Source organism: Falco rusticolus, chromosome 1 (assembly GCF_015220075.1).
Source record: "Falco rusticolus isolate bFalRus1 chromosome 1, bFalRus1.pri, whole genome shotgun sequence".
In the NCBI taxonomy this organism is placed as follows: domain Eukaryota; kingdom Metazoa; phylum Chordata; class Aves; order Falconiformes; family Falconidae; genus Falco; species Falco rusticolus.
In genome coordinates, this window is record NC_051187.1 from 115,315,371 (window position 1) to 115,343,070 (window position 27,700).

Sequence of the window (27,700 nt, forward strand, 5' to 3'; positions counted from 1 at the left end):
TATCCTCCCTCTCACTCTGGCGCATGTGAGTGTTCAGCCGCTCCCGCTGGCGCGGGCTGTTCGAGTAGTTCATATCCCCGCCGGCGCGGCGCGGCGCGGCAGCGCCCCGGGAAGGGGCTTCCCCGCCGCCGCCGCCGCCTCGGCCGAGCCCGGCAGCGACGCCAGGTGCGGCGGGGCGGGGCTGGAGGCGGGGCGGAGCTGACGCTGGCCCCGCCCCGCCGCGCTGGCCCCGCCCCGCCGCGCAGCCCTCAGCGGGGACACGCCGGGTATCGGTGTCTTGTGCCGCGGCCGCAGCCCCGCGCGGTCAGGCAGCCCCCGGTGCCCGCTCCGGTGCCCGCTCCGCTCCCGGCCGCCGCCATGTATTTCTGCAGGGCCGCCTCGCAGGCGCTGGCCTCTCGCCTGAGCCGGGCTCCTTCTGCCGCGAGCCGCCTCAAGCAGCGGGGTACGCGGGGGCCGCCGGGGAGCGCGGCTCGGGTAGAGGTCAACGGGACGGCGGGGAGGACGCGCGAGGCGGGGCGGGAGGGGACGGGGGGGTGGCGCGAGGCGGCGGTGGGGGGGGACGGGCGGACATACGCGTGAAGGTCGCGGGCCGGGGGGCGCGCGCGCGGGGGCGGCCGTTGGCGCTGCCGGTTGCAGCGCGCGGCGGCGGGCGGGCGGGCGGGGGTCGGGCGCGGCTGCTCGGTCATCGCGGGGAGCCGGCTGCCTGGGGACCGACCGGCGGGGAGCCCCTGTCCCCCCCCCCCCCGGGGCGGGATCGCCCTTGGGGGCAGCGGAGGGGCCGTCCCCGCCCGCCGCCCCGCTGCAGGGGTGCAGGCTCGGTGGCGGACGGGTGTCGCCCCCGCCCCCCGCAGCGAGGGGCCGCCGGCGAGTCGGCTCCAGCCCCCGCGGGAAACACTGCGGGTGCGGAGCGCCTTGGGGGGGCCGTCGGAGCGGCGGTGCCCGCGGGGGGCTGCTCGCCGCGGGGGGCTGCTCGCCGCGGGGGGCTGCTCGCCGCCGGGGGCTGCCCCCGGGGGGGCGGCGTGAGTCAGCCCGGTGTGGCAGCCATGGCTTCTGGCGCGTCCCGGGTTGTGTAACCGGGCTCAGCCCGCCTGGCCGCGCTGGGGGGCTGCGGGCGGCCTGGGCGCTCTCCCACCGGTGAGGTGCAGCCGCTGAGGGGAAGGTGTGCGTGGGAAACTACTGCCGAGCCTGTACAGAAACGTACACGGATCCATCGGGGTGCCTGGCTGCTGAAGAGGATCCTGAAGTGCGTCATGAGACAGATGATGCTAAACGTAATCCAGCACACGACGGCAATGTTTTGAGGTTGAGCCTATTTTTGCAGCTACACACGGCGATGCTCGGAGCCATTTTATGTTATTAAACATAAGCACTCTTTCAGTAAGGCGCTTGTCATCTGTGCTGTTCGCCTGGGATGAAGTCATGAAATTCAGCTGAAAGCTTTGTTGGTGAACAGAATTACATCTGTTTTCCATGCGTCTCTTTCTGAGAGGTACAGAAGAATCCAAGGCTATAGCAAGCATCAAACTAGAGAAACGGTGAACAAAAAATAAATGGCTAACATTGCTATTATAGCGAATATGCATTCAATCAGGGATAAAATTGTGTCATCCTGCCTGCCTCTGTACCCTGTTGGCCAATACTTGAGGTTACGGGCATTATCTTAATGTCGGTCATCTCTTTTGGGATGAAGGAATGCAGATTTGAAGGAAAAGGCTTTTTCTTAACACGCTCTGTTATTAAACTGAAGAGGTTTTGTTACTTCTCCTGATCAAGACCGCAGCGAGATGGAATAAGGACAGATTAATTCTTCTACGTACCTTAGGCAGGAACTTTTTTACATTCCTTTTTCTTAACATTCCTTAGGTAGTTCCTTAGTCTATATAGACTGCACCCAGTACTTGGAAGCCAACAGGCAGACAGCATAGTTGAAGAAATTCATAGGCAGAAAATTTTACACTCTTAGGAAGAGCTCAACCAAGTACTTTGTTCAGTTAGGCACCACACCCTGTGTTACTCAGTTGTACTAAAGATTGCTAAGCTGTACCTCTGTTTTGTTACACCTTTTTAAATTACCCTTTCCCATACAAAGTTCAGATTTTGTGATCGTATTTTAGCAGCGCTTTACATCATTTTCAATGATGGTTTTTATAGCACCTCTTCGCCAGATGTCATCTGGGAGTGTTCCTGGCTCTTCCGGGGAGACCATGATTTACTATCTCCTTGCTGGTGTTGCTGCTTTTGGTGGTTTATACTATGTAAGTGTTTGGGAACAAACCTGTTTGTGCTTGCTCAGTTGGCATGGTGTACGGTGTGTTCTGGGTTACAGAATATGGTCAAGACGCAGTCAATAGAATGTGAATGTCGTAGCATATCATTAAATACAGTCTGAAAAATTAGTTGAAGAGAACTAGTGAAACTGCACGCCGATTGCTTGCCTGTTTTGCTGTCGCTGATATCAATGTGTCCAAAGATGGAGAAGGGCACTTACATCGAACCCCTTGTCTCTTCTTGTCAACCACAAACATTAGGAATATCTCAGCGGGCAAGGCAGATGTGAAGTAAGCTGTCTGGAGCTGCAAGGGGAAAATTATTGGGGTTACTTGGGGTACAAAGAAAGATAAGAATAGTAGTTAGTTAGAGAAAGCATGTTAAAAGTTTTGTAAACATCTGCTTTTGTCAAGCTTTTCAGTAATCATTTTCTTCCCTGCATCTAAGTGTACGAGACTTTATGCTTCATGTCCCTAAAGCCATTTCATAGCTTCCTTCCACCACCCCCCAAGATCTGAGATAGTGACTAGCACATCCCAGAGAGGTACATGTTTCCCTCTCCCACAAAATAATCCTCTTGAATGGTAAGTAGCTTCTGCTTGTTCAAAATATTAAAATTATGTGATTGCATATCTGGGGGAATAACAAAAGCTCTTGCTGTCAGCTTTTTACCAGAGTTTTTGTTTTTTGTTTTTTGTTTTATATTCTGACTAATTGTCTTTTAAAATACTGTGTTCGGTTCCTGAAACACTTTGAAAGCTGCAGCGTATATTGTATTTGCTTTCTAACAATGGAGAAATACGAAATGTATAAATGTATTAGTGTAGCAAAACAGATTTAATTTATTATTTTTTTAGCCTTGCTTAGCGTAATTTAGTATGCCTTTTAAGATGAGCGGTAGCACTTGCTTAAAAACTCTTCTCTCCCTCTCCCCTCTTTTTGTTTGCCAACTTTGTAGGGATATAGCACTAAGTTTAGGTATAATTTCTTTTCAGGCCTACAGAACAGTCAGTTCATCCCGCAGCAATTATATTGAACATATGAATATTCTTCATGAGAGAGCTGAGGGGCGGAAAAACAAAACTTGGTCAAGCAAGGGTGAGTTGAGCTGTTCTCGCTTGTTCCCTGGGTACATGAGGATCTGGAACGGATTCCTAGCTTGTCTAATCAGGCCATAACCCTGTCCAAGTCCTTTTCTGAGCTCGCTGAGTGGGACTAAGGCAGAGGTGGTTGTGCAGTGTTCTGTTACGAAGCTACTTCTGCACAAATTTTGGGAATGGTCTTAATGTTTAGGCCATGAATCTGGCCTGTGATCAACCTGCAGGAGTCTCTTTGGATGGAAAGAGTTGATGTGTGAACAATGGTTTAACAGTTGTATATTGGATATTTGCATTTGATTTACTGGTAGCTTAATGAAACTTGACTAAATACATAATGCTGTCAAAATCAGTTTTGTTCTTTTGTTTGTTGGGGGGAAAGAGATAACTACCTTTTCCTCAGTCAACAGTTTGGCTGCAGGCCACCTGCCATCAGGGAACACAATAGGAAAAAAACAATGTTTTTAAAAAATATTGTAAATTGGACACATTTCTTGTCCCACAATTTTGATTTTTAATTCTTTTTAATTTAGGATTAAATCAAAATTGCCACCACCTAAATATATGGCAAATCCTTACTTAGCTCTTCATGCTTAAATAATTAGACCATGTTAGTTCAAATGCTTGTAATGGAATGTTGTCTCTGTCTACATCAATTAGTGTTACAGCAGCATTAATATAAAAGATAGAACTTTGGCAAGCATGGCCTTGCTAGGAAAAGCAATTAGAAAAAATGACTTCTTAAGGATGTTTTTATTTTTATTTAGTTGTTATTTAAAAAATAAATAATTTATGAAGCCATAGCACTTGAAGTTCTTTCTTATTTTTACTGATGCTGACATCTAGAGAATTGATTTAATATATTTGCATGCACACAAAACCCAGATTTGAATAAAGTATGCTGAGTTTAAATTTTCTTTTCAATGTGAGAACATGCTTTGAATTGTCTACCTCTAAAATTATTTCTTTTGAAGTTGTTAGTCTTGAAGTTCCACCACACGTGCTTTGGTTTTAGAACTTTAAGGTTACAGGTTTTAAGATGTAAAATGGCAAAACACCTAATTTCCTTTCTCTTGAGCAGCTGGAAGCGATACAATTTTTAAACTTAATTCTTTAAATGCTGAGAATTTGGCCACAATTTTACTGCAGTCCTTCCTTGTCGCTAAAATAAAAAAAAAATCTAACCAGGACCAAGGCAGATATTTTCTCCCAGTGACCTAGTTGTCTGCTCTTCAGGGAAGAAATAAGGGTTACACTGGTTACATTCTGGCTGACAGTCAGAAGAACACGGTAGATGTGAAAGCATTAAGCAAACCTTCCAAGGCGCTCAAAATGATGTCAGTGTATTTTCTCTTTTCTCTTAAGGTTCACTTCTGCAAGGTACTGAGTTTTAACCCTAGTCTACCAAAATGTTTGAGTGGGATACCCGCAGAGTCAGTGGTGCTGTTGACCCACTGAAGGCTTTACCAGGGTAGCCTGAGACTGGGGTTAGAGCACTCAGTGCTCTGTAACTCACTTAATTCTGAGTTAGGGTACTCTCCAGACATCCCATAATCTGATGCCTTGCATTGCTTAGTAATTTACATAAATGTCACAACCAATGGCAGATAATTGCTGCCTCCCTTGTTATTGATAGTAAGAAGTCCAAAACATTTCTAGGCCACACAGTGACCGCAGTTGAAACTTATTTCCTTTATTATTTTCGCTATTGGACTTCTGAATTAAGTGCTCAACCCAGAGTTTACAATTGGACTTCTGAGTAGCTAACTCCAATTCACAATACAATCTACTGTTGAATCAGCTCTTTTTTTAAATCCTTCTTTGCTCCCAACTGTATCCTCCGAAAAGAGGTTTCTGTTCTTACTTTTCCCATGGAATCCTCTGTGCTTTCTCCAAAGAATTAATATCTCTCTTCCTCCCCTTTTTTTCCTGTTCCCTGCATAGTCCCGTTTTTGTGTGTATCTTGTCACAGAGTGTTACCATAGTATTGCTTTTCCCAGAGGTGCCAGGGCAGCTTCTTTCCCCACACGTTCTTTAGATTCAGTTAGTCCTTATACTTTTTCACAGTAAGCCTTGCTGATAAGAGCAATCAAAAATTCTGTTCTCAAGGTAATCTCAATATTTTTTTAGGGTCACGTAAAATCAAGCTTCGAATAAGCTGTACGACAGTGCAGGTAACAATATGAAGTAGTAGATAGAAAAGCAGCGTGCCAAAGAGCACGTTCATGGCATATTTGCTACATGCCCTATGGTAAGAGAAGAACTTTCTAGCTGGAAGAACTTAATAGCAGGGAGCAGCTGATCAGAGACAGACTGTCCGGATACAAATGATTTTTGTGATTTTTCAACCTGAGGAAAATTCTCCCCTTATGCCCAAACTCCAAGTGTCTGTTAGAAAGAACTGCATGTAGCAAACAAGGCTGTCAAAACATGAGAAATAATCACATGCTATTCTATGCTTATTTGTTTATTAGAGGGTTGAAATGATAGTTAATGGTATTTTAATTAATGATGTCACAAGTTTAAAAAGAGATCTAATAGCAAATTTTCTGTAGCTCTTCTGAAGTGAAAGCTACTCTCAAATTTAGGGAGAGGTTTAAAAAAGCCCCTGGCAGAAGCCTGAGTTGAAGTAGCAGTAGGAAATCTGGGACATCATTTGAACTGTAAAATGATGTTTGCCTTGCCGAACATTCTACTTGCTTATTTAGCAAATACTGCATTTTGTCTTCCATTTGTGTGTCTCCTTTAAACTTGTTCCTGATTTCCTTCACTTTTATCAATGACTTTTCTTTTTAACTTGATGCAAGCTGATTCAATCTTTCTAATCTATACTCTGCTTTTACACTTTCCAGACTAAAATACAAGGGAAATCTCTTTCCAAACCCGAGGAAGTTAAATACAAACAAAGGACAGTCGTTCACCATTGCGTACCTTGCAGCCTACCTTGGGATGACTTTATACCTTCTATTGTAAAACTCTATTCTTGTGAGACTTTAAAAGAATTGCCTATGTTTGCAAGGCCAAACCATATTGAGCTTATTACTGAACCTGCTTTGTGGAAGGCAGTTCTGAGATTGAGGAGCTGGCTGTCCTGAATGAATGCACTCTATATTTGACTGTCCAATAAAGTGTACTGAATGCTGAGCTTGGCTGTTAGTCTGTTCTTTGTGTAATCAATTTTAGTTTCTTCTAAATATAGCATTCTCTTAAAGGGACATGATCAGGTTGCATAATACAAAGCTTTGATTTTTACTGAGCAATGAATAGATTTGCGTTTAAACCTGAACACAAAAAGATGGGCTTGCGCTAGCATAAGGCATCTAGGGATTAAAACTGATCTGTTTAGTTTTTAAACAGATACGAAAGAATAAAATTCTGACTATGTCTCTTTAAGCTCTTTCTTTTCTATTCTCACTTAGTTTACACTGTATTACAAACTTCGTTTACAGCTATGTTTTTTCACATGGTGATTTGGTTCTAGTGGTAAACTTGCAATGAACACTTGGTATATAACTTTCTTTTGTTAACTTGATCTTAGTGCATGTTTGCATGGTGATTGTGCATCTTTGTTGCTTTGTGCTGTTATTTTTTAATGACTTGTCTCAGCTGAGTTTGAAGTAATGCATGTTTGGGAAACACTGGATTTTTCAAATTCTAAATGAGTCCAACCCACAGCAGTGTAGGCAAGTCTTTGAAAAGCAACTGGGACTTGTAAAAAAGAAAATGGTCAGTCATAAGCGGTCGTATCTTTAGTAAAGTGAAGGCTGACCATCTGCAATGAGCAAGTTATTTTCTTACTTATATATGCCTAGTTTCAGTAAGGGTCCCCTGTTTTAATCTGCCCCACAGAACCTACCTGTCTTCCTTGAGCGCTATGGCTCTTGCAGGGGCCACGGTGCATTCAGTATAGCTTTCAAGAAAGTGGGGTGAATAGGGATGGTCGTGTACCTGTGGCAGCGTGGAGCTACGAGATGGCACAAAACCCTTCTGAAAATTAATCGCTTGTTGAGCTTGGCATTCCTGTAGCTGTTGCCGGCCAAGTTAGCCACCTCGAAAATAACTGCACAAACTGAAGGTGCATCTTGGCTTGCAGAGCTTCTAAGCTGTGAGCCTGATGGATAATAAACTCCAGAAGAGCTTCTAGGTATGGTAGCAAATGTCTTACTGCCAGTGTGGTAATTCCACTGCTGGGTGCGAACGGGGCAAGAATCCTCCTCCCTCTGACACCCGTGAGTGCATGATCACTGGCCCTTTCAGCAGAGGGGGTTTGCAGCAACACTTGGTGGGGTCCTCTTTTATCCTTCCCTGCACTCCCACCTCTTGCAGTCACTTGCTTTAAGCCACAGTTTCTCTTCTTTTTACACTGAACCAGTTATGAAACTCGGTAATTAAGAATATGGTTTCCTCATCTTGTAAACATCTTTCTGGTGCCACATTAGACAAAGGGGGGGTGGGGTGTGTTAATTATTGATTACTTTGTGCGTTCAGATCTCAAAGCTTAGTTTCCCATTTTAAATTTAGATGGTGATGATGGTAAAAGGTAGTTGGTGAATTTCTGTTGCATGCATGCACTTTACTCTCTTTATTGTATTAAATAAATCCTTAAAAGGTGATGAAGAAGAGACGGCTGAAGTCACTGAAGCAGAGATAGCCACGGAAGAGGCTGATGCAGTAGCTGCTGCTGGACCTGCAGCACAGGACGACAGTGCTGGACCTGCAGCACAGGATGAAAGTGCTGGGGTATCCCCAGAAACTGGAGGGGAGAATGACTTGCTGGCTCCAGATGCATCCCCTGCTGTAGAGGAAGCACAGCAGGAAGCTGCTGCTAATTTGGAAGTTGCTGCTGATTCAGAAGGTGCTACAGTGCAAGGTTAACTTATGAATGTGGTTTGTGCGCGTGTGTGTTGTGCGTTCTAAAACTCTGCCTCTTACTACAGAACATTAAGAACAAACATCGGTATTCCTAATGGAGTCTGTCCTGCAGTGAAAACTAATTCAGGTGTTGACATACCATGAGCATAACGTAATTAAGTTTATTAAATCAGTGTCTCTAAAAGCCTGTTGCCTGTGGCACCAGAGTTATTGTCTAGAACGAGTAGAATGAAAAGACTATTTTACTACTCCATTCTGGTTTTCTTCTTTAAGATCTTATATTAAGGAGAGCATGTAATATGATCAGTTAAACAGTTGCTTCAGTGACCTCGTTCTTAAGAGTTTGTTAAGGAATCTAAACACCATATTTCACTGGCCATTCCTAAGATATTCACACTAAATAATTATAGCTGTTCTGTTAACGTAACTTCAACAGAATCTTGCATAGCAACCAAAGTGTTGTCATGATCTCAGTGTTAAGGATATGCTAGGCTAAAAATTTCAAAATTCAATAAGTCGTCCAATTGGTATTAAACACTTAAATCAATTAGTGGCTACACATTCAGTATTTTGAACTGTCAGGGCATTTGAAGTATTTTGGTTTACTGTGCTTTTTAAAAAATCAGAATAAAACAAGTGCAAACCTATCCATAAGTTGCACAAACTACAGGAGTATAATTTAACTTGATTATTTTTTAGCACTTTTTTTATTATTATTAACCTGTAAGGATAGAGCAATGGCTTATCCTCTTACCTCTTGATTTGTTCAGCTTAAGTTGGAAGTGACACACATAAAGCAATTGCAATTTCTCAGTCAATAGGAAAGCAGCAAACATTTGCATCTGGTGTCTTCCATTAAAAAACAAACAACGACAACAAAACTTGCCAACCTATTATGAAAGAGAAACTTCACTCTTGATTCCTGTTGTGAAAGGGGAGACTTCAGTGTGGCTGTAGCAAGTCTGAAAATCACTGAAGTGGTTTTCAGCTTGACTCAAACATGGAATCTATACTGCACACCTGTGTTTGATTTGCTTTGAGAAAACAAACATCTACTTGAGAGAATATATCTAAAACACAGGTCAAGCTGAGGTGAAAAGTATTTTTGCCTGCTAGTCCACAGGAGGTTATCGTAGGATCTTGAAAGGTTTGAGCAGATTTCAGAATTTTCACTTTTTTCCTTGGTGACTCCAGTGAAGAATGGGTGCATCTTAATTGCCTTGTTAAGAGATGAACTTCAGAAATGGTGCAGCACTTCAAATGGCTGACTTTAGTGAAAGGTCTAGGTATGAATGGGATTTTAATTCATGTGTGAATAGCTCCTGTGCTTCTCTGCAAAACAATCCACTACAAATAAGATTTTAAAACAATACTTGGTCTAATGTGCTAAAAGTAATATACCTATTAAAAAGTACAAGTAAGTATATTTGTAGTCACTATTAGGGTTTATATATTTTTATATATATATATATATATATAAATGCTTTAAGGTAGTAGTTTAAATACCTAAAGCCTTAAAAATTTCCATTTCTATGGAATGTTCAGACCATTTAATTTAGAAAGGAAGTATTCCGGTATACGTTACGGTTAGTGAATTATAGATGTTAAGAGATAAGTTTTACAGTGTCTTACAGTAGTCACCTCTTGCTCTACAGAGCAATTGCAAACTTGCACATTAGGGAGTAAGCACTTGCTTGTATCTAGAAGTGGCTGAATATTCCATTCACAACGCTTATTTAAGAATATTTGATAACTGTCGGATAGGGTGTAGGATCTTCCATATCGTAAATATTCCTGCCACTCTATTGAAGAAGAAACAGCTATTCCTGAGAAACGTTGTGCATGAGTGGATAAAGTCCGAGGGTCTAATTAGACATGGTGACTTCATGTAGTTAGTGGTCATTATTTTATAAGAGGAAGCATGTATTTTAACTGTTAGTTGCTGCTGGTGTTGGCTGGAAGTGGATGTGCTATTTAAAAGTTACTGATTTCTTAGATCTGTTTTCTCTGGCAACATACTTGCTGAAAAAAAACAGCACTAGAACAACACTTCTGCTATACTGATATTTATAAGGGTATCTGAGGGTTGTTTCAGGTGTCCTGTGTCGAATCTTGCTGCGGTAGTTGTTCTTTGCTGTGTGGTAAAGCTGGCAGAAACAAAACTCTGGGATATAAAATTGTTGAGAAACTTCTGCATGTTGTTTCTTCCTTCCAGCCTCTTATCAGGATATCACATATTAGCTAAAGCATTTCATATCAAGCAAGAAAAGTTGTACTTCCTCTCAGTAATTACTGGTTTCTAAAGCAGGGGAGTGTTCTCCCCAGTATAGCCGTTGCCTGATCTCTTTGACGTTTCTGGGATGTTCAGACTTGCTTCTGAGAACAGTTCTCTCGTGCCACTGGTCACCGGTGAAGACTTGTAAATAACTGTTTGTAACAGGCGTGCCGAAGTCCAGGGCGAGCCCTGGGGATTTCATAAGCGGTTCCATGAGGTTCCCCACGGGGCCTGGGTCCCGTCCTGCCCTGGGAGGCTGCAGGGGCTCGGGCTGCCAGCTCACCTTTAACGCTGGCTGCTCCTCTCCTCCAGACCCCAGGAGAACAGCATGGCTGCTGCAGCGCTCCTTCCCTCGCGTCTCCAAGGAATTGACAGGGGCCTCTGGCTCTTGACCTCGTGAAGGGTTTAGGAAGCAGCACGGGGTCTTGCAGGCACAGGCTTAAACAGGTATCCCTTTAAGCTGTGTAAAAGTTAGTTTCCACTGGCATAATACTTAAAATACAAGATGATGGCATTTTGATTCAGAAGTTCTCTGCTCTCTATGTACCGCTTTGTTGAGTGTTTGCCTGCAGTCAACAGTTACTTGTGCTTTTAAAAAAAGTAATTTTATAATTGAAAACCTTCTGGAAATACCTTTCAGTTTTGTATTTAACCATCTTTATCCCTTGTATTCTCTCCATTTAGAGGAAGAAAAAAGTGTTATCTCCATTTTTACTGAGGTAGAGAAGGATTTTTTCTTTCACAACTGCCCAGGAAAATGTAGGCTTACTTAGAAAAAGTATACTTATTTAAATAATCTTTATTATTTTTTTGGTAGCTTGATGTTACTTCTACAGATGAAGGTGCAAGTATTTTTATTGTTACCAGTAAAACTCTGCTTTTTCAAATTGTTTCTTTTAATCTATAAGGCATTCTGTAATACGTTTGGAAGTGCAAGACCATGGATGTTTGTCTCTAGTTCCAGTATACATAGATGTGTATGTATACAGATAACATGAATGTGTGATTATACATGGATGTGCAAAAAAAATCCCCAAACCAAACAACAAAAAAACCCAAACCCTCAACCTTGGAGGTAGGTACTTAATACTTAATCAGGATAATTTCAATTTTAAGAAGTTAATTACAATTGTACCTGGTGGAAATTTTCTCCTTGCCTCAATTTAAGCAACTTAGAACCTGCTACTGGTATCTGGAATTCTTTGAAATACTGTTGCCGAAAAAAGTCCTATGCCATGTTACTCTGTTCCCAAGGTTTTAGCTTCCTCTAAATTGTATTTTTCTGTACCTTTTTATTACTTGAGCTGTTGCACTGTCACTCTTGGGTACTGCCTGATGCTGGTAAGTTCCCTGCAGTTCTCCTTCTAGTGTACTCTGTGGCTCGGGACCATAAATTAATATCAGTTTTTCTTCAGATAGAACAAATGCTATAAAATGCACAGATTGGCTGTGACTTTTAGTTTTTTATTGCTGCTATAAACTTTTCTCCAGCTCTAGTACTGAGGCTTGAGGTTTTAGCGTTATCAACTGGAATAGCAAAAAAGCAATTAGCCCAAACCCATGCTTTCTTGGACTCCTGACTTCTGTAGTGTGGGTTCTTTTCTAATTTTCGAAGTATTAAAGGGTGTGGTCTTCTCTGTTATTTCAAACACCGTTGGAACGAGTAATGAGGTTTGGGGAGGATTAGTGTGTGAATGTGCCAGTGTTTTCCATGTTAAGCATTGGATGGCATTACAATGCCAGTTGTCTGCAGCCTAGAGAAACAAATACAGGCTGCACTGGACAGGAGTTCCTGCTTTCTGGGCAGGACTTTTGCTGACCTGATCACGTAATGATGCCAAGCAGATAAAACTACCCGACATGACTGAGGTATATTGTTTTTGCCTGGTAAGTTACCAAAATCTGGGTGCTTGTTGAAATGCTCTGACGCTGGGAGTATTTTGAAAATTGCTGAAAAGTCCTCAAAGTGATTTGCAATTGCTCATACTTCTTCAGAGGCTTTCAGAATGATGTTGCTCAGTAGGACAAATACATCCTTCCAGTCATCTGTTTGTATGAGATGGAAGGAGGAGGAAAAGCTGTGCAACCTGCAGCTCTTTACAGCTGTAGGTGCTGGGTAAGATGCAGTGTGGGTAGGGCTGGACAGACCTGATCCCTTATGGTTATACTACTTGCTCACAGTTGGACCTCGTGAAAACAACCACTTTTTTTTCTTCTTCTTCTCAGCCTTGCTTGTGTATGTCAGAAGCATCTCATAACAGGCCTATTAGTGGCCGTTTTCATACGTGTAATGTCATGGCATGAAATGTGTCTCTAGGTGTAGACTGGCATAACAGAAGACAGAATCAGGGAAAGTATATCATCTGACAAGGTCTGTGCTTAATTACCAACTGTAATAAAGGTTTTCTATTCTGAATCTTCTTTTAGAGGATTTTTTTTCTCTTCATTGATTGTGGTAGACTAAGATAGCTAAATTAGGCTGTAGAAAATTGAATTACGTGAATATTATCCTACTGGGGAAGTATCCACATCTCTGGAACTTCTGTTGGATGTTTCTGCTTCACTTTTGCCACTTTCTTTATCTGTCCCTTGAGCTGCTGCGCTAATTTTTTTATCTCTCTGATTGCCACATACTGGACGCTGGTCTCTTCTCTCTTCCTCCTGTTTTTCCTTCCTGAAACTAAGCTTGTAGACGAGTCATCACAGCATAACAGGAAAATCTCTGTGGGAAGAATATGAACAATATTTAGAAAAGACTTCTGTAAAAGTTGTGAGCACCTGAAGGCACGAGTTGTAAATAGGGAGACTGGTTTTGATGAGCTTAGTTGAAAAGAGAATTTTACAGCGTGCACTGGGCTGGGGAGGAAGAGTCCAGTAAAATGGAAAAAAACGTAGAACTTCCCAGCTAAGAGTGCAAACAATTAAGTGAGGGACAGCTACATTAATTAATTGTTGTCTTATTTGTCTATTGTAGAACGAGGGGACAAGTAGCTTCTCAAAAAAACATTAAAGCTGGTAAAAGGACGTAAAGTGAATAATGCCTAAATGGCTGACACTATTAAGGAGAAAACAGATTTGCTGCTTTTTACTAATAAAACATTTATAACTCATTGAGACCTAAAAAAGATCCTAGAAAAACTTTATTTCTTTAAATTGGTAAGCAAGAACTCACTTTGGTGAACAAAAACTGTTGGCGTTTACCTTGAGTAGTATTACCTGTGTTATTTGAAAAAAATCTTTAAATACAGCATGCAGAGGAATACTATTAGTGTCCTGCTTCAGGGAAAATGGCAGCAGGGACTCTTTTCTGTTCTTGTGTGGTGGAAGTTCAAACCAGAATGGTAATGGTGGGGATTTTTATATTAATTTTTGGGCAGCGTTTGTCATTGCGGAGAGAAACATTCTTTTCAAAAAACAACATGCCGAACTTAGGTTGCTTCTTTGAAAACAATGTAAGTGGGTAAAACTTGGTGCATTACTTTGTATGAAGAGTGTATAACGTATTTTAATGAAAAGTTGTTTTTTTTTAGAACTTCTGGAGGATTTCATACATAAAATTATTAGTACATTTTCATATATGCTGTTTATGTCAACTTGCACTAGTTTTCCTCGTGATCCATTCCAATCAGTGGTTAGATGTTTAAACCAACCAACCAACCACAATGTGAATTGCTTCTCATTGCTACAAATTCTTGTTACAGAATATAAACTGATATACTTGAAAATATATGAGGTATTATAAACTGTTCTGGATTAATGTGGTATGCACTGTTATGCTTTCATTCTTACGATGACCGGCATCTCCGAATCCTCTTTTAATCATCCATTGTGGAATAAGCTCTCTTGAAGTTAGTCTTCTGGTCATTAGTATGAACTGATGAGGCTTTTTTGAGGAACTAGTAACTTACATTAGGCACAACCAACCTGTAAAATGTTTAGTTGGTTGAATTCCTTTCTTTTCTTGCTGTATGCAGTGTAAAAAAATTTTTTTTTCTTAAAAACGTGCTTCATTACACCATGGTTTAGGCTCTCGGCTGGACCCCATGGATTTTTATCTGGATTACTTATGGATGGCTTGCAAAAAGAAAAAGCTGCCGTATTTTTACAGTGGCAGGATTATTAGAAATCCCAGCCTTCCTTTGTTCATCAGTTTCTCAAAGACCTTGGGCTCTGAGCCTCTGGTTCAGGTTTAATTTATGAAATAGCTGACATGCCAAAGGGAGAGAATTCCCGACGCCTGTGGGCGCAGGAGGCGAGGGTATTGCTAGGCAGGGAGGGCTGAGGCTGCTTTCAACAGAGTCGTTGGGCCAGGGCAGTTCTGCAAACAATTTCTTGAGGTCCGCCTGGGCTTTGGCAGTTGCCAGCCATGAGTTGCTGTCCTTTGCATTCAAGGAACTGATCAGACTGAAAAATAGTCGTTGTTTTTCTAAAGAATTGTTAGTTCCCTGATTTGGTTTAGCATGTAGAGCTGAGAGGTTTATTTTTTCGTATCTGAGCTCAAGTGCTGAATTCACAGTGTCAGGGAGAGGAGGTGGTCTGTGGTTAACCATCTGGTAGATTTTTTTCCTTTTTAAGCCCAATGTTTAAGTGTTAAGTGTTTTTCCTTTCTGAAGAGATGGATACCGTACTCTAGCTGGTTGTAATCTTAAATGGTAACTGAACTGCCAGTGAGCAGAGAGAGAGCATTTCAGGTAGTCCTGAGTGACATTCCTGGTGCTTGGGATGTCCCAGGTGGGTATGTCCAAGCCCTCCATGCCGAGATCGCTGCGTCTTCCTGGCCAAAGGAACCTGAAGCACTTGCTCACTTTACAGGGACTTATGCACAGACTTGCCTATTTTGTCCCCAAATGACTTGGTGGTTATTATTTCCCTCTCTTTGTATTGCTGATGTGGCTGAGGGTGGTTTGAACCCCTGTAAGTGGTGGGAGGAGGTGCTGAACCCAAGTCAGCCATACGTGGGGTGGCAGGTGGCTTCTGATGAAAGGAAGAAAGGGGACCTTGGCTGTCACCACCACCTCAGGAATGAAAACAGAAGCCATTGTTGAGTGAACTTCTTTTCCATTTTCTTTAAAGTTGATGATGGAACCAGAATATGTGAAGGTGGTCTTAAGGGGAGTCGCAGTTTCTTACTGCAGCTGCTGTGTTCTACCCTGGATTAGATCCGAGGGAGCCAGGTACCCCCGCCTCTTGTGCTCTGTTTTGCAGCCTCTCTCAAATACATTCTTGAGTTATTTTTCAAGGATGGCAGAATTTGACTTTTAAAAAGTGAATTCTATTCTACTATCAGTTTTCCATTAGCAGGTCTTTAAACTATGAAAAGGAATAGGGAATATTCTGTTCTGCCTATCCTCACGTTTAAGGGGACGTCCCGAGACCCTCAGGGGACCTTACTGAGGAGAAGCTTTATGTAAACAAAAGCATCACATTCTGGGATGATTGTTCTCTAAAAGACTAAATGAAATATTGTTTCTGTTTTCACAATTAAATTGGACTTGGTTATGTTATAGGCAGCTTGAAATATCAAAGCTTTGTTTTGTACTCCAGCTTTGGTTTGTGTGCTCCAGGCAAATTCCATTTGTATTATGCTGGCTTACTTGTATTATTTTAGCTTTATAAAGCCACATTCTTCTGCAAATAATATTTTTTAAAGTAATTGATCCTGAATTTCTGCATTACAAGATATCAGCCTCATCTTGACTGCATAAAAAGAAAATTCATGATATGAAGGATACTGCTTTACATGAAATACTTCACTCAGGAAAGTATATATTTAAATATCTTTTGAAAATTGCAGGTAACCAGTCAGTGCTTGTTCAGATTTTTTTGTTGTTGTTATTTCTAACTAGGAAATACCTATTTTAAAATGAATCAAAGAATTAGGATTAGAATAAAAATATGATAATTTTAAGTGTATTAGTAAGGAAATGCAAAACTGGAAAAAAAATATAGGCTGTACTCTTGAGAAGGCTGTGGTTATCGTGCATGATCTTGTTATGAAACTTCCATCCTGAGAGAGGGTGTAGAAATTCCCACCTCCCCCCAAGCAAGGGAAAAATTGAATATGGCTTTAATTTTAAAAATATCTGGAACAGCTGCCTTCTCATATGTATTGTAAATAAGGAAAACATACTTACAAAGCTACTTAAAAATACAAGGTAAAACCGTGAAGTCCAGTAAAATTTAAAAATATAACGTACAAGTTAGTTAGGCTATTTGTATTGATCATCTAGAAATTGGTATCAATAGATAATAAAAAGATTTCAACACAAAATCACCCTGAACAAGGAGAGCATTTGCAGCAGTGCTGAGTTGACTGGCCAAAGGTGGTAAAACTTGCTGTAGGAGTGAAATTCCGAATTCCAGGAGTGCCTCCACACTTTTTAAAAAAATTGGGACTTTTCCTTCTTTTAATGCTGTTCTATGAGAGACAGCTTCCTGTGTTTTAACATGTTAAGAGAAATATATATTTCTTTCACAAGGTGAAGTGCTTCACCTGCACGGGGAGAGAGGAAAGCAGTTCTTTCCTTCTTGGAATAATTTCTTTCTGTATGTAAAATGAGTTTTGTTTGTTTTCCTAACAATTAGTTGCTAACTAGCTGCTGCTTCAGTGGAAGTGTGGAGACCTAACCCTCACATTAACAAGACTGATTTTTCTGAAGGTCTGCTCTAAGCTTTAAAGCAGTAGTTTAAATTAGCACTAAAGAAACCTCAGTGTTCTAACAAAGGGAAAGGTTCCTTGCTCCCAGAGTAGCCCAAGCTTGCTTAGACAGGAGCAGAACTTACTCTTGACTTGTTGGCTTAACTCCTCTTAGCAATGCTGACGTGGCTGTAGACGTGTAAAGAAGTCAATTATTTGTTTCTTCTTCTTCTTGATCTCATATATCCTGTTGCATTGTGGTCAATGAAAGCTGACATATGGAATAATACATATGCATTGGAGAATTGGCAGCTTACTTTGTTAGCTTTCACACATGGTAAGTGGTATGAAACACAGCTGGGGAAATCCAGCTTTGTGAACACTGAACACTGAAGCCTGACGAGATATGCCCTGTAGAAATGCTATCGGAAACAGTAGCTTCTACAAAAATTCTTGCGAGAACCAAGTTGTTGGCAGATTTCAGATTCCACTTAGCCATCATCCGCGCCAACTCAGTTCTCTCCATACCTCTTTTTCACCTGCCTGCTTCAAGATCATCCTATACTATCTTGTTTCCCCAGCGCTATGACATGACTGCCAGTGTGAGCTGGTTTAATTTTGGACTAGAGCTTTGCATTCCAAACAAAAATCCAAGCTGATTCTGCATTAAAAAATCCCCCAGGGAAGTTGGAAAGCTTGTTTTAAATGCTTGAAAGATTTGGGGGAAGCCGCTATGGAAGCAGTAGGGTCTGGGTTCTGAAGGTCAGTCTGTGCGCATGGGGTTTTGTGTTGGGGGTTTTTTATTATCAGCAGGAGAAAGTCAATCTGTATGTGTGGGGTTATTTTTTATTATTGGCTGGAGCACAGATGAGTCAGTCAGGGCAAGCAAGTCCCTGCTTATTGTGCTTCTCTGTTCTGCTGGGGGAATGCTGAGCTCACTAATATTCAGACAATTCAATTGACCATCATGAGAATGCAGAAGTGCCCTGGATTTGGGCTGGTTTATGTTCTACTGTGAATGCACAGAAATGTAGAGTCCTGCACTCTCACAACTGTAGCACTTGTGAGAGTAGAAATTGGGTCTTTAAAGACTGCAGGAATAACTGCTTTGTACAGGAAGCAGCTTTTTTTTCCTCTTTATTTATTTTTTTCTTTTTTCTCTCCACTGACATGGTAAGGATAGTTTCCTAAAAGTTACGTTTCTAGGTGGAACTAGATGCTGGGTATTGTGCTAACAAGCTACTGGAGCTTCCTAATGCTGCTGCCTTATTTAAAAATAAAAGAAGTTTAAACCCACAAACCTAATTTCCTTTTGTCTGTAAAATAAATTTCCTTTTCTGTATTCACTCAACTCAAAACAGATGTGTTTTCATAACATAAATGGTTTGGTACTGCGTTTGGTGCGTATGTAATGTGCTGCAGGTGCTTGCCCCATCATGTTCTGTTCCTGCGTGTGCAGTTTGGAGGGATGTATTTCTCAGAATATCTTGTAAAGCAGGGGAGCTGAAGGCCACTGGAGAGTGCATATAGCTATTCTGGGCAGAAGCAGGCAATATTTTTGTTAGGGTTCAGTATTAAGAGATGGATATTACCCAGATGTTGAGTGATGTACTGGTGGTTGTGTAGTGGAAATTATGTCAGGGGTCTAACTAGCCTGAGGGTGTTTGTCCTCAAAATCCTTGGTGTGTTAAAATCCCTTTGAATGCTTTCAAAACAGCTGTTGATGCAGTATGCAAAGCCTAACCACTTTCCTAATGTTAGTACACATGATTAGTTTGATTTCTCTGAGGCCTGAAGTTCTATTGTATTACCTTTTGTTGAAATCACAAGGAAGTTAAGCTCCTAATTCGGATCTGTAGGTGTGACAGTATATACAAATGCCTAGCAAAATGAAAGAAAACTGTAGCCACTAATACTGGGATGCAGCTGCTTATCCCAGGGGAAAACTTAAAATTGACAAATGCCTGGTGAAGGAGCACAAGAAAAATAAATACCAGTTTTTCAGGAAAAATAATATTATGCACAAAGGCTGAGATTTTGCTACCGTGTATGAAACTGTGAAGCATATAGCTTCTGTAGAGTAATATATCCTACTAAGATGGGGACAGGATGGGACCTGACACTTCACTCAATGAACAGTAAAATTATGAAACCATTTAATTCCAGTGCTATTGATGAATGATGTTGGGACTTGTGTCCCAGCTACAGAATTAAGAAAAAACCCCAACCAACCCACTTCTGTAAATCTAAGAAGAAACTAAATAATCAAGAACATTCCCATTTTTGGCAGATTTTAAATTGTATGGGTCAGGGTGAATCATTTGATTGAGACAAATTTGGCTGGAAAGCTGGGAGTGGGTGTTTTGTCAAAGATCTTAAGGAGCTGAAGTAACATTGTGTAATATCGATAATAAAGTAGCTGGGCATTCAGCAGAAAACCTAATACCAACAGCACTTAAATACCATGTGTCTTCATTGCAGTTGAACAATGCAGGTTATTTTGTTCAGTCAAAGCCTGTAGAAATTGTAAGAAAGCTGGCATAAATAGACAAAGTGGGTTGTAGTCATTGCTGCAAAAGGAAATACGGGGACTTCACAATTCCAAACCAATCCTCATTCAGAAAACAACACAGAACCAATTAAGATGCTGTAACTCCTCTACAACTCTATTTTGAAAAAATAAGATTATTTTTTTTAGTATTTGAACTAACAAAAGTTGGAAGTCATTTCAGTTGCATCTATTAATTGCTGTAGAGTTTCACAACAGGCTTATCAACAACCTTGCAAGAATTGAACAGACAGGAAAGTCAAATCCTTCTTCCAAGGATTAAGGAAAATGAGTCATCATTGCACCACGCATAGATTAAAATCTCTTTTATGAAATAGGGTATTACTGCAGGATTTCACATGCAACAACTGCAAGAGATTAAGCTGGACTGAAAAAATATGAAATGCATGCAGATTAAAAAAAAGGGGTGAGGGGGAAGTAGCACTTAGATTAAATTTAACATCCAGGGAAACAAAAAGAAGTTCCTAAACTTTGTAATGCTTTGTGCTACCAGCTGATCAGTAGGAGAGGATGCAAGGTACTCGGGCAGTGTCTCTGGTATTCCCTGCAGAGAAGGGGCCATGTGGCAGTCCTGATTCTGAAAGAGGCAGGGGACTTCAGCTTGCCAGGTCATCATTCCTCTGGTGTTGCCCTGGGATCACAGCAGTTCCCTAGGGCAGAGAAAAACATGTTGACCTTGTGAATGGGATACAGAGCATTTGTTCCAAGACCAAGCTATATACGAACCACCAAAAAATACACGGAGATTTGTTTTGGTATCTCACATTAATGCTCAAAATGGCCTTAATGGTTATAGACTGGTTCTTATTTTCATGATGCTGCAAGCAGCAAAAGACACTTGGATAGCTTGTTGTAGTTGCAATAGGCCAAAAAACTGATGCCAAAATGATCTTCATGGACCAGTCTGAACCTTTGCTGGACCTTAAAGCATGGATAATGACTGGGTACAAGCTGCCGTGGCTGGTGCTGCCATGAGCAAGAGTGCTTGGGCTGCGTGCTACTGCCAGCTTTCTCTTCTTGAAAAGAGCACTAAGGCTGTGGCAGCAGGAGGATGGGTCCTATGAAACTCTAGCCACGTGTGCTCAAGGAATGAGGGTGAAAGCCACTTGCATGAAAGTACCAGCTGGAGTTTTCTGCAGTAACCAAGGACAGTCACTCGTATGTACAGACACAGGTTTTCAAAAACACGCCTGTTGCAACCAGGCCCTTTGTCTTTTAGGGAGTGACAGCTACTCTGCAGAGACCTGGATGGACATGTGGGAGGAATCCATGTTTTGTTGCAGTAGATTGCCTTTCTGATAGCTATAAAGAATAATTCAGACCAGAGAGAAATCATTTAGTACAAGTGGTATTAGTATTAGCATTTGTTTTCAAGGCAGATATTCCTGCAGGTGACAAATCAACACAATTCCCATTGAAAGGAAATGAGGTTTTATTAAAAAGCAGGGAAGTTGATGTCGGTCCCTCTAACTTGCTTACTGATCTACTCTTCTTAGTGCAAAAGAAATTAGAACACTGAAACATCACAAAAAAGAAACAAAAATTGGGAAGATGAAATACTATAAGCCAGGGAGAACCTTTTTGGTAATATAAATGGAATGTTTGATGTTGCAAACTCAAAACCAGCAGCTTGTTACTATAGCAAATATATTGCATGACATCAAGTGATGCTAGCTATAAAATGTCTAATGTTCGGAATTTCAAATGTACTGGTTTTATTGCATAGCTGTTCCCTATAAAGACAAAGGCAGCAATTCCCGATTTTTCTTTCCTGTTGCTTCTTCAAACTTCAGTTAATGTTCTGCAAAATAAAGTGGAATAGTTGATCTTCAGAATATATTGTATTTAAGTAGCTGCAAGCTGATGCTTGGAGAAAGGCATTGGGATGTTAGCTCTATAAAACTCCTATTTTGAACTTCTGATGAAGCTGTTTAGTTAGCTGTATTTAGTATACATGTAGCTTAGTATAGGACACCATTTATAACAACAGTCCCTGCAAACCTTACTCTGCCGAGCAGTTAAGGTGTGTGATGATGGAGACCTCCAACAGGAAGGTTAGAAGAAGCTGGTAAGAGAGAATTTACTCAAGTACCATTTAATATGTAACCATTGGATGATGTGCTCAGTCTCCCTGCAGAGTGTTATCTGTATATCACGAAGTTTTTGTGAAGATAGATTGCTTTATCCTTAAGGAGTATTGAACAATGGCTAGTTGGCAATCCCGCTACACTGGAACCACAGCCTGAACCTTCCACCTGATGTTAGGATATTTCTATGTCAAAACTACCTGTGATGTCTTTGCAAGGTTACGTGGGGTCTACGTGTAGTGTCCTATGGTATGGATCAAACTAGGATTATTTCCATGGGAAGTTTACCATTACTATCTTGCACATTATTAATCATAGAATGGTTTGGGCTGGAAGGGACCTTAAAGACTATCTGGTTTCGCTCCCGCTGCCATGGGCAGGGACACCTTCCACCAGCCCAGGTTGTTCCCAGCCCTGTCCAGCCTGGCCTTGAGCACTGCCAGGGATGGGGCACCCACAGCTGCTCTGGGCAACCTGGGACAGTGCCTCACTGCCCTCACAGCAAAGAATTTCTCCCTAATATCTAATCCAAATTTACCATTTTAATAGTTGTACAGAAAAAAGAAAATAAAATGAGGGTATCTGCGAGAGAATGTACATGTTAGAGAATACTTACCTTTGTCTAAAGACATAAAAATAGCTCATGTTTGTAGTTTTCTGCCCCAGGGATGGGAAAAGTCAGACCTTCCCCAGAATTCCACTCGCAAAATTTTGTTTGCATGATAAAATTAATAATCTGATAGATCCTGTTGTCTTCAGTTACTTCACACATGTATGTTAGGCAGGTACTTCGTGCTTTGTGAGCCTTCACTGCTTTCCCTAATTTCTGCTGGTGAATGGAAAGACAAGACGATTCTCTCCAATTTGATTCATAGAAACTGTGAGTGAAGTCTTGGATGTTGCAGCTTCTTCTACCCATGAGGAAAACTTAGACAGTGTCAAGGAAGGAGTAGCCTCAGCAGCTCAAGAAATTTCTGACACATCCTCAAGGAGTGAGGACATTGATGCTGAGGAGTCGGGGCAAACTTCAGAAGGTGCAGGAGTACAGCTGGGTCTGAAATGTTTTGTCTCTGAAAAGCACTAATGGCTGTTTGCGCTGAACTGGCTGCAAGAGCATGCAGAACTCAAGTGATGCAGTGTGGCTGCTCGTGATGACTGTGTTTGGCATCATAGTGTTAGCCGAAAAATTAATTTTGGAATGATAAGCCACGTAGTAGAAGTAGGTATCGCTAAATTGGATCGCAGCGGTGTCTTGAGCTCACTGCCCTGCTAAGTGGCTAGTTGCAAAGTTCATTAGAACAAGAAATTCTCCCTTGTACTGCATGGGTTGTAACACACTTTTTTAATATCTGACCTAATTTGAAAGATAGAATTTTGTAAATTATATTGCTTTAAAGAGAAATATAGAGCATGTGATATTTATAAACCTTGCAGTGTTTCAATGCAGCTATGAACAATCTTATATTGCTATTGAAGTTGAACGATATAATTAAATGCAAATAAAAATGTGTGTTAAAATCGTCACTGGGGAGATTTTCAAAGGAGTTTAGAAGTTTGGCCTCTAAACTCTTTTACAATTAGAAAAGCTAAAAGGGAAAATGTCTGCATGCCTAATGTGACTTTGTAAATTGTATCCTTTTAGTCCAAAGGATCCTTTGGACTAAAGGAAAGAACTTATTGGATTGTTCGTCTTTGAGTAAGTTGTTTCCAATGTTTCTCATTGGTGTTTTATCTCCATTTTCAGTTTCTGTGGAGGAGAAGACACCTGAAGAAGTTGCTAAGGAGCACTAAAGGTACACAGACAATTGCAACATGCGGTTTCCCACTCTTCACCTTTCTTTTTTTCTCAGTGGCAGTTGCAGCATGTGGTAAGTCTGCACATGCATTCTGATGGTGTTCTGCTCCCAACAAGTACCATTGCTGGCATCTTTTAGAGGCTAGGGAGCAAAACGTTTCTATATCAGTTGTCACACTGGGTATTTATTTATGGCTTTATCTTAGTCTCATGCAAACTGGATAAAGACCCAACTGTTGTAGCTTTCTTCTAGGCAAAAAGCGTACTTTGGGCATTGGTTTAAATTACAGAGATGCTGGACTTCTGGATTATTGTCCTGTACAAGTGACCCTTCTCTTCTTATCCTCAGTGTAAACACGATGAGGTTGTAACCTTCTGGACTGTTTTTTTTAGACATGTTTTTTCATGACTAGTCTCTCTGCACTTTGAGTTAATGAAAAATATTAAATATAATATTCTTAATATTTTTCTAGTATCTTGCTTATTTATAGAATAAAATACTTTGTCCACAATGTTCTTACTATTTTGCTATTCCCTGTGACTCCCCTTTCCAAAATGGACTGTAAGATGGTGACAGAAACCTCAGGGAATAAAAAGTTTGGCTGAAATATGAACATGAATCTTGGTAGAAAAGATATTAACTGGAATAGAAACAACTGAAAGCTGAGCAAATCAACTTCCCTGGTCAGGAATTCTCAAAATTATTTTTGCTGCTGGTTAACAATTCATACGCTAAGTCCTGGCACACCAATGCAAGAGGAGAAGACAACGGAGCAAATAAAGTTATTTTTCATTGCATCCTCAAAACATATATTCTAAATGCAGTTATACAACCTCATCATTGTGTTCCAAGGCCTTCACAAATGTATGTTTGCTTATTCCATCATCCACTGCAAAATAAAATAAGGTAATGCCTCTTATCTTCTGGTGATAAGAGGTAAATATTGTTCTTAAACTGCATGGTCTTTTTCCAATGTTGTCTTAGCATTCAAAAGTAAAAAAAAAATGTATCAAAGCAAAGCTAACCCCACAATTATAAAATAATTTATAAATGCTGGAGTAAGATATGTTCCTCTACCAAACAGAAATAATGTGGTTTAGTGAGAATAATGGTGTAAAGGGGAACAGATATTTAATGAATGTGGGTGAGATGTACAGAAAAGTTGCAAGGGTTTGCCTCTCAAAACTTTTTGCTCAAAGTGAAAGCTAGGGGTACCTGAGAATAGCACATCAGAAAAAAATAAGTTACCAAGAAATTCTCCCCATTCTAGGGCACATAAATGCAGTGATATAGAGAAAGCAGTAGTTAGGAATCTCCTCCTGTAAACATCTGCAACCCTACAGATTGTTGCACTGTTATTGCAGAATTTGATTTGGGCAACAAACGCCCAATACAGCCAATCTAATTAATGAAGGCAGAGGCAGTAACTGAAAGCAGTGGGAGTGGGAGGGAGGGCAAGCTGGAGGAAGCCCTTTTGATGGAACAGTTTGAACGCAGGTGAAAAATAGATGAATCTGCTACCAGAATACAGGTCTACTGAATTCTGCTTAAACTGCTTGGCCTCTTTTTGACAAAAAAAATTACTTTTTATGACTGTAGCATTAAAAGCTTACAAAAAGGGTTTCTTACTGAGTTCCAATGTGATCTTGTTGGGAGGAAAACAGGTTTATAAAATATTTTACTACTTAGTGCTGGAAGATTGCTGGCTTACTTTCTCCAGTTAACAAGTTGAGCAACCATGCATTCCCAGTCAGGAGATATTTTTACTTTTTTTTAGTGTATGTTTTTATTGTAAACACTTCAGAGTACAGACCACAACTTTTAAGTTTGCATTAAAACACATACTTTTTAAGGAATTCAAAGCAAAAATCAAACAAACAAAACCAAAAGAATGTTGATGTGAGAATCAAATCAGTATCCAGTTAACCTTAAAACAAAATACTAATTATTTGGTGAAGGAATAGAAGTAGTAGTAATGGATGAATTCCTCAGATAAACCTTGAACTGATGCTGAAAGCAAGCCTGAGTAAGAAAATACAATTGTTCCCCTTTTTTTCAGAGTACAGCAGTTCTACTGTGTGTGACTGTTGGCCCCAAATTAACATTGCTATGAAGCTACTTATATCAGTAATCTCGGCAAACACAATTGGTTTACCGCATGCTTAAAGTTAAGCAAGTAACTATTTGTAGAAGTAAGGCTTAGTGGAATGTGTCCAGCGTGCAGGGGAACTCATTTATACCTGAACGACAGGGCTGAAGATGAGGGATTCCTTGAAATTGGGCTCTGTTGTTGGTAGCAGAGCAAGTTTTTACAAGCCATCAGATAAGTGTGATTTATGCGGCAGTTGTGTTTATATGCTGTAATTCACTGAAGTGATAACCTGCAGTCAAATTTACAGAGTGCTTTGAATGTTTGCAATGAAACAGACCTGATGAATCGTCTGATGCTAAACATCATTTATTGTTGCATCCTCTAAACCAGATTCTTTTTTCTTTTTCCCAGTAAGCAGTGCTGAAGCCTTTGAAAAGTTTAATGGAAATATTTGTGGCAATCAACCAGCTGATTCCCATGTGAAACCTTATACTCTTCCTTGGAGACATAAAAGAAATTGTGCAGTTTTTCATACCACACACTGCTCCTTAGGACCAGTATTCAATGCTGCAACAGACAACCTAATACTGTTTAAGTTGGTTAAAGAGATGCTTCTATGATTAACGTCCCTGCTTTAGAAAGTAGCATCCAGTAATAACTGTCAAAGCACCACCCAGCATGTAATAAATCTATGTGCTAATAGAAACAGTAAACTTAACTGAAACCATGTCAGAACTCATTCTAGGTCTTAGTTGTCTTATTCTGTACATTGATTTCTTACTTTTTGTTCAGACTTTGCTGCATAATTATAACATTGTAACATTCCTGGCTAAAATTTAAGTAAAAGGTTTTAACTAAGTTAAAATCTTATGAAAATTACCTGCTAGTATTTTTACATCGGGTCACAGGGAAAATAACAACCTTGTTTGCTGCCAGGTTTGGATTTACAATTGTAAGCATAGGGCATTTGGCTGTACAAGATCTAATTTTCCCCCTGCATAAACATTTTAGATGCTACCCTTCCTTGCACGATAATATCCAAGAGTAAACATTTTTAAGGCTCCTGCTTTGAGAACAAAACCTATTTGCAAGTAGTAGCAATAGGTAATTTATAGCATGAAAATCAAAATAACACTGGTTGAAGTTACCATCATTGATCGAAGTGGTAGCTCCTGCTTTGGGGATGCTGGGCCCTGTTCCTACCAAACTTCATGCAGCTTGCTGTAGTCTTTCTGCGTTGTTCTGTCTGAGCAGGGGCATGTGGGAATGGCGTAACAACGCGCGTGGTGGTTTGAGAGAACACTCTTGTACAAGTCGTGAGCAATTCAGGCTATGGTAAAGCTCCTCTCTAAGCACTTGCAGGTGGCCGGCAAAGTCCCTGTGAAAGGCTGTGCCACAGGTGTTCAAATGGACAAGGATTCTTAGGGACTAATAAAGAACAGAACAGCTAAATAATCTCATCTTGTTGGTATTATCTTAATGAAAAAACTTATAATGAATAATGGATTTGTATGACATTGTTCTCCTGACCCTCCACTGTGTTATATGCATGTGCATGAGTGTGCATCTACTAGAAAATTTTTCCTAAGAGCTGTTACAGCCATCACAGAATGGTGATAATTCTAAATCGGGGCCAAATAATGTATATTATACACAATTTGTACAGAAAGCGTGAATTATAAAGTGTATCTGACTGCCTTCTGTTCAAGCAGAACTTTGGAAAAATGTTGAAAGGGAAATCAACAGCATTACAACATTCCTACCCCATGGCACAAAGCAACATATGCTCCTTCCCCCAGTGTAAAGCAAATTATGATAGCGTTCCAACAAAAATGTAGCCTATTGCCCCTCTACTGGCTTAGGAATAACTGGAATAATGCAGAAGCAAAATGATGCTCCTGAGCTTCAAGAAGCCATACCACAGCCTTCTGCTTAAAGGATAAAGCCACTGTGATTAAATGCAATTTTTGTAGACAAAGCTACTGGAATAAAAGTCTTAGACTGATA

At 40.8% G+C, this 27,700-nt stretch overlaps 1 protein-coding gene across 3 annotated transcripts; it reads left to right on the forward strand.

Annotated features, from left to right (window-relative positions):
• Nucleotides 1-223: 223 nt before the first annotated feature.
• Nucleotides 224-27,700, forward strand: LOC119152383 (mitochondria localized glutamic acid rich protein). Of its 3 annotated transcripts, none has more exons than XR_005105762.1 (7): nt 224-442; nt 2,152-2,255; nt 3,264-3,366; nt 7,975-8,235; nt 22,681-22,839; nt 23,550-23,673; nt 26,105-27,700. XR_005105762.1 is itself a non-coding variant. In XM_037397587.1 (7 exons), exons 1-6 carry the CDS (start codon nt 358-360, stop codon nt 23,594-23,596), a joined length of 759 nt encoding a protein of 252 aa, XP_037253484.1. In that variant the 5' UTR covers nt 225-357; the 3' UTR covers nt 23,597-23,598; nt 26,105-27,700. The 3 variants fall into 3 exon arrangements, 2 of the variants coding, with proteins under 2 accessions (XP_037253484.1, XP_037253494.1); XM_037397587.1 differs by having other exon boundaries at nt 225-442; nt 23,550-23,598; XM_037397597.1 differs by having other exon boundaries at nt 225-442; nt 7,975-8,220; nt 23,550-23,598.

Excerpts from the sequence above, each read along its gene's own strand:
- LOC119152383 (XM_037397587.1), top strand. The coding sequence starts at position 358 with ATGTATTTCTGCAGGGCCGCCTCGCAGGCGCTGGCCTCTCGCCTGAGC. Across the intron at positions 443-2,151 it reads GAGCCGCCTCAAGCAGCGGG|CACCTCTTCGCCAGATGTCA; the intron begins GTACGCGGGGGC and ends TGGTTTTTATAG. Across the intron at positions 3,367-7,974 it reads CAAAACTTGGTCAAGCAAGG|GTGATGAAGAAGAGACGGCT; the intron begins GTGAGTTGAGCT and ends AATCCTTAAAAG.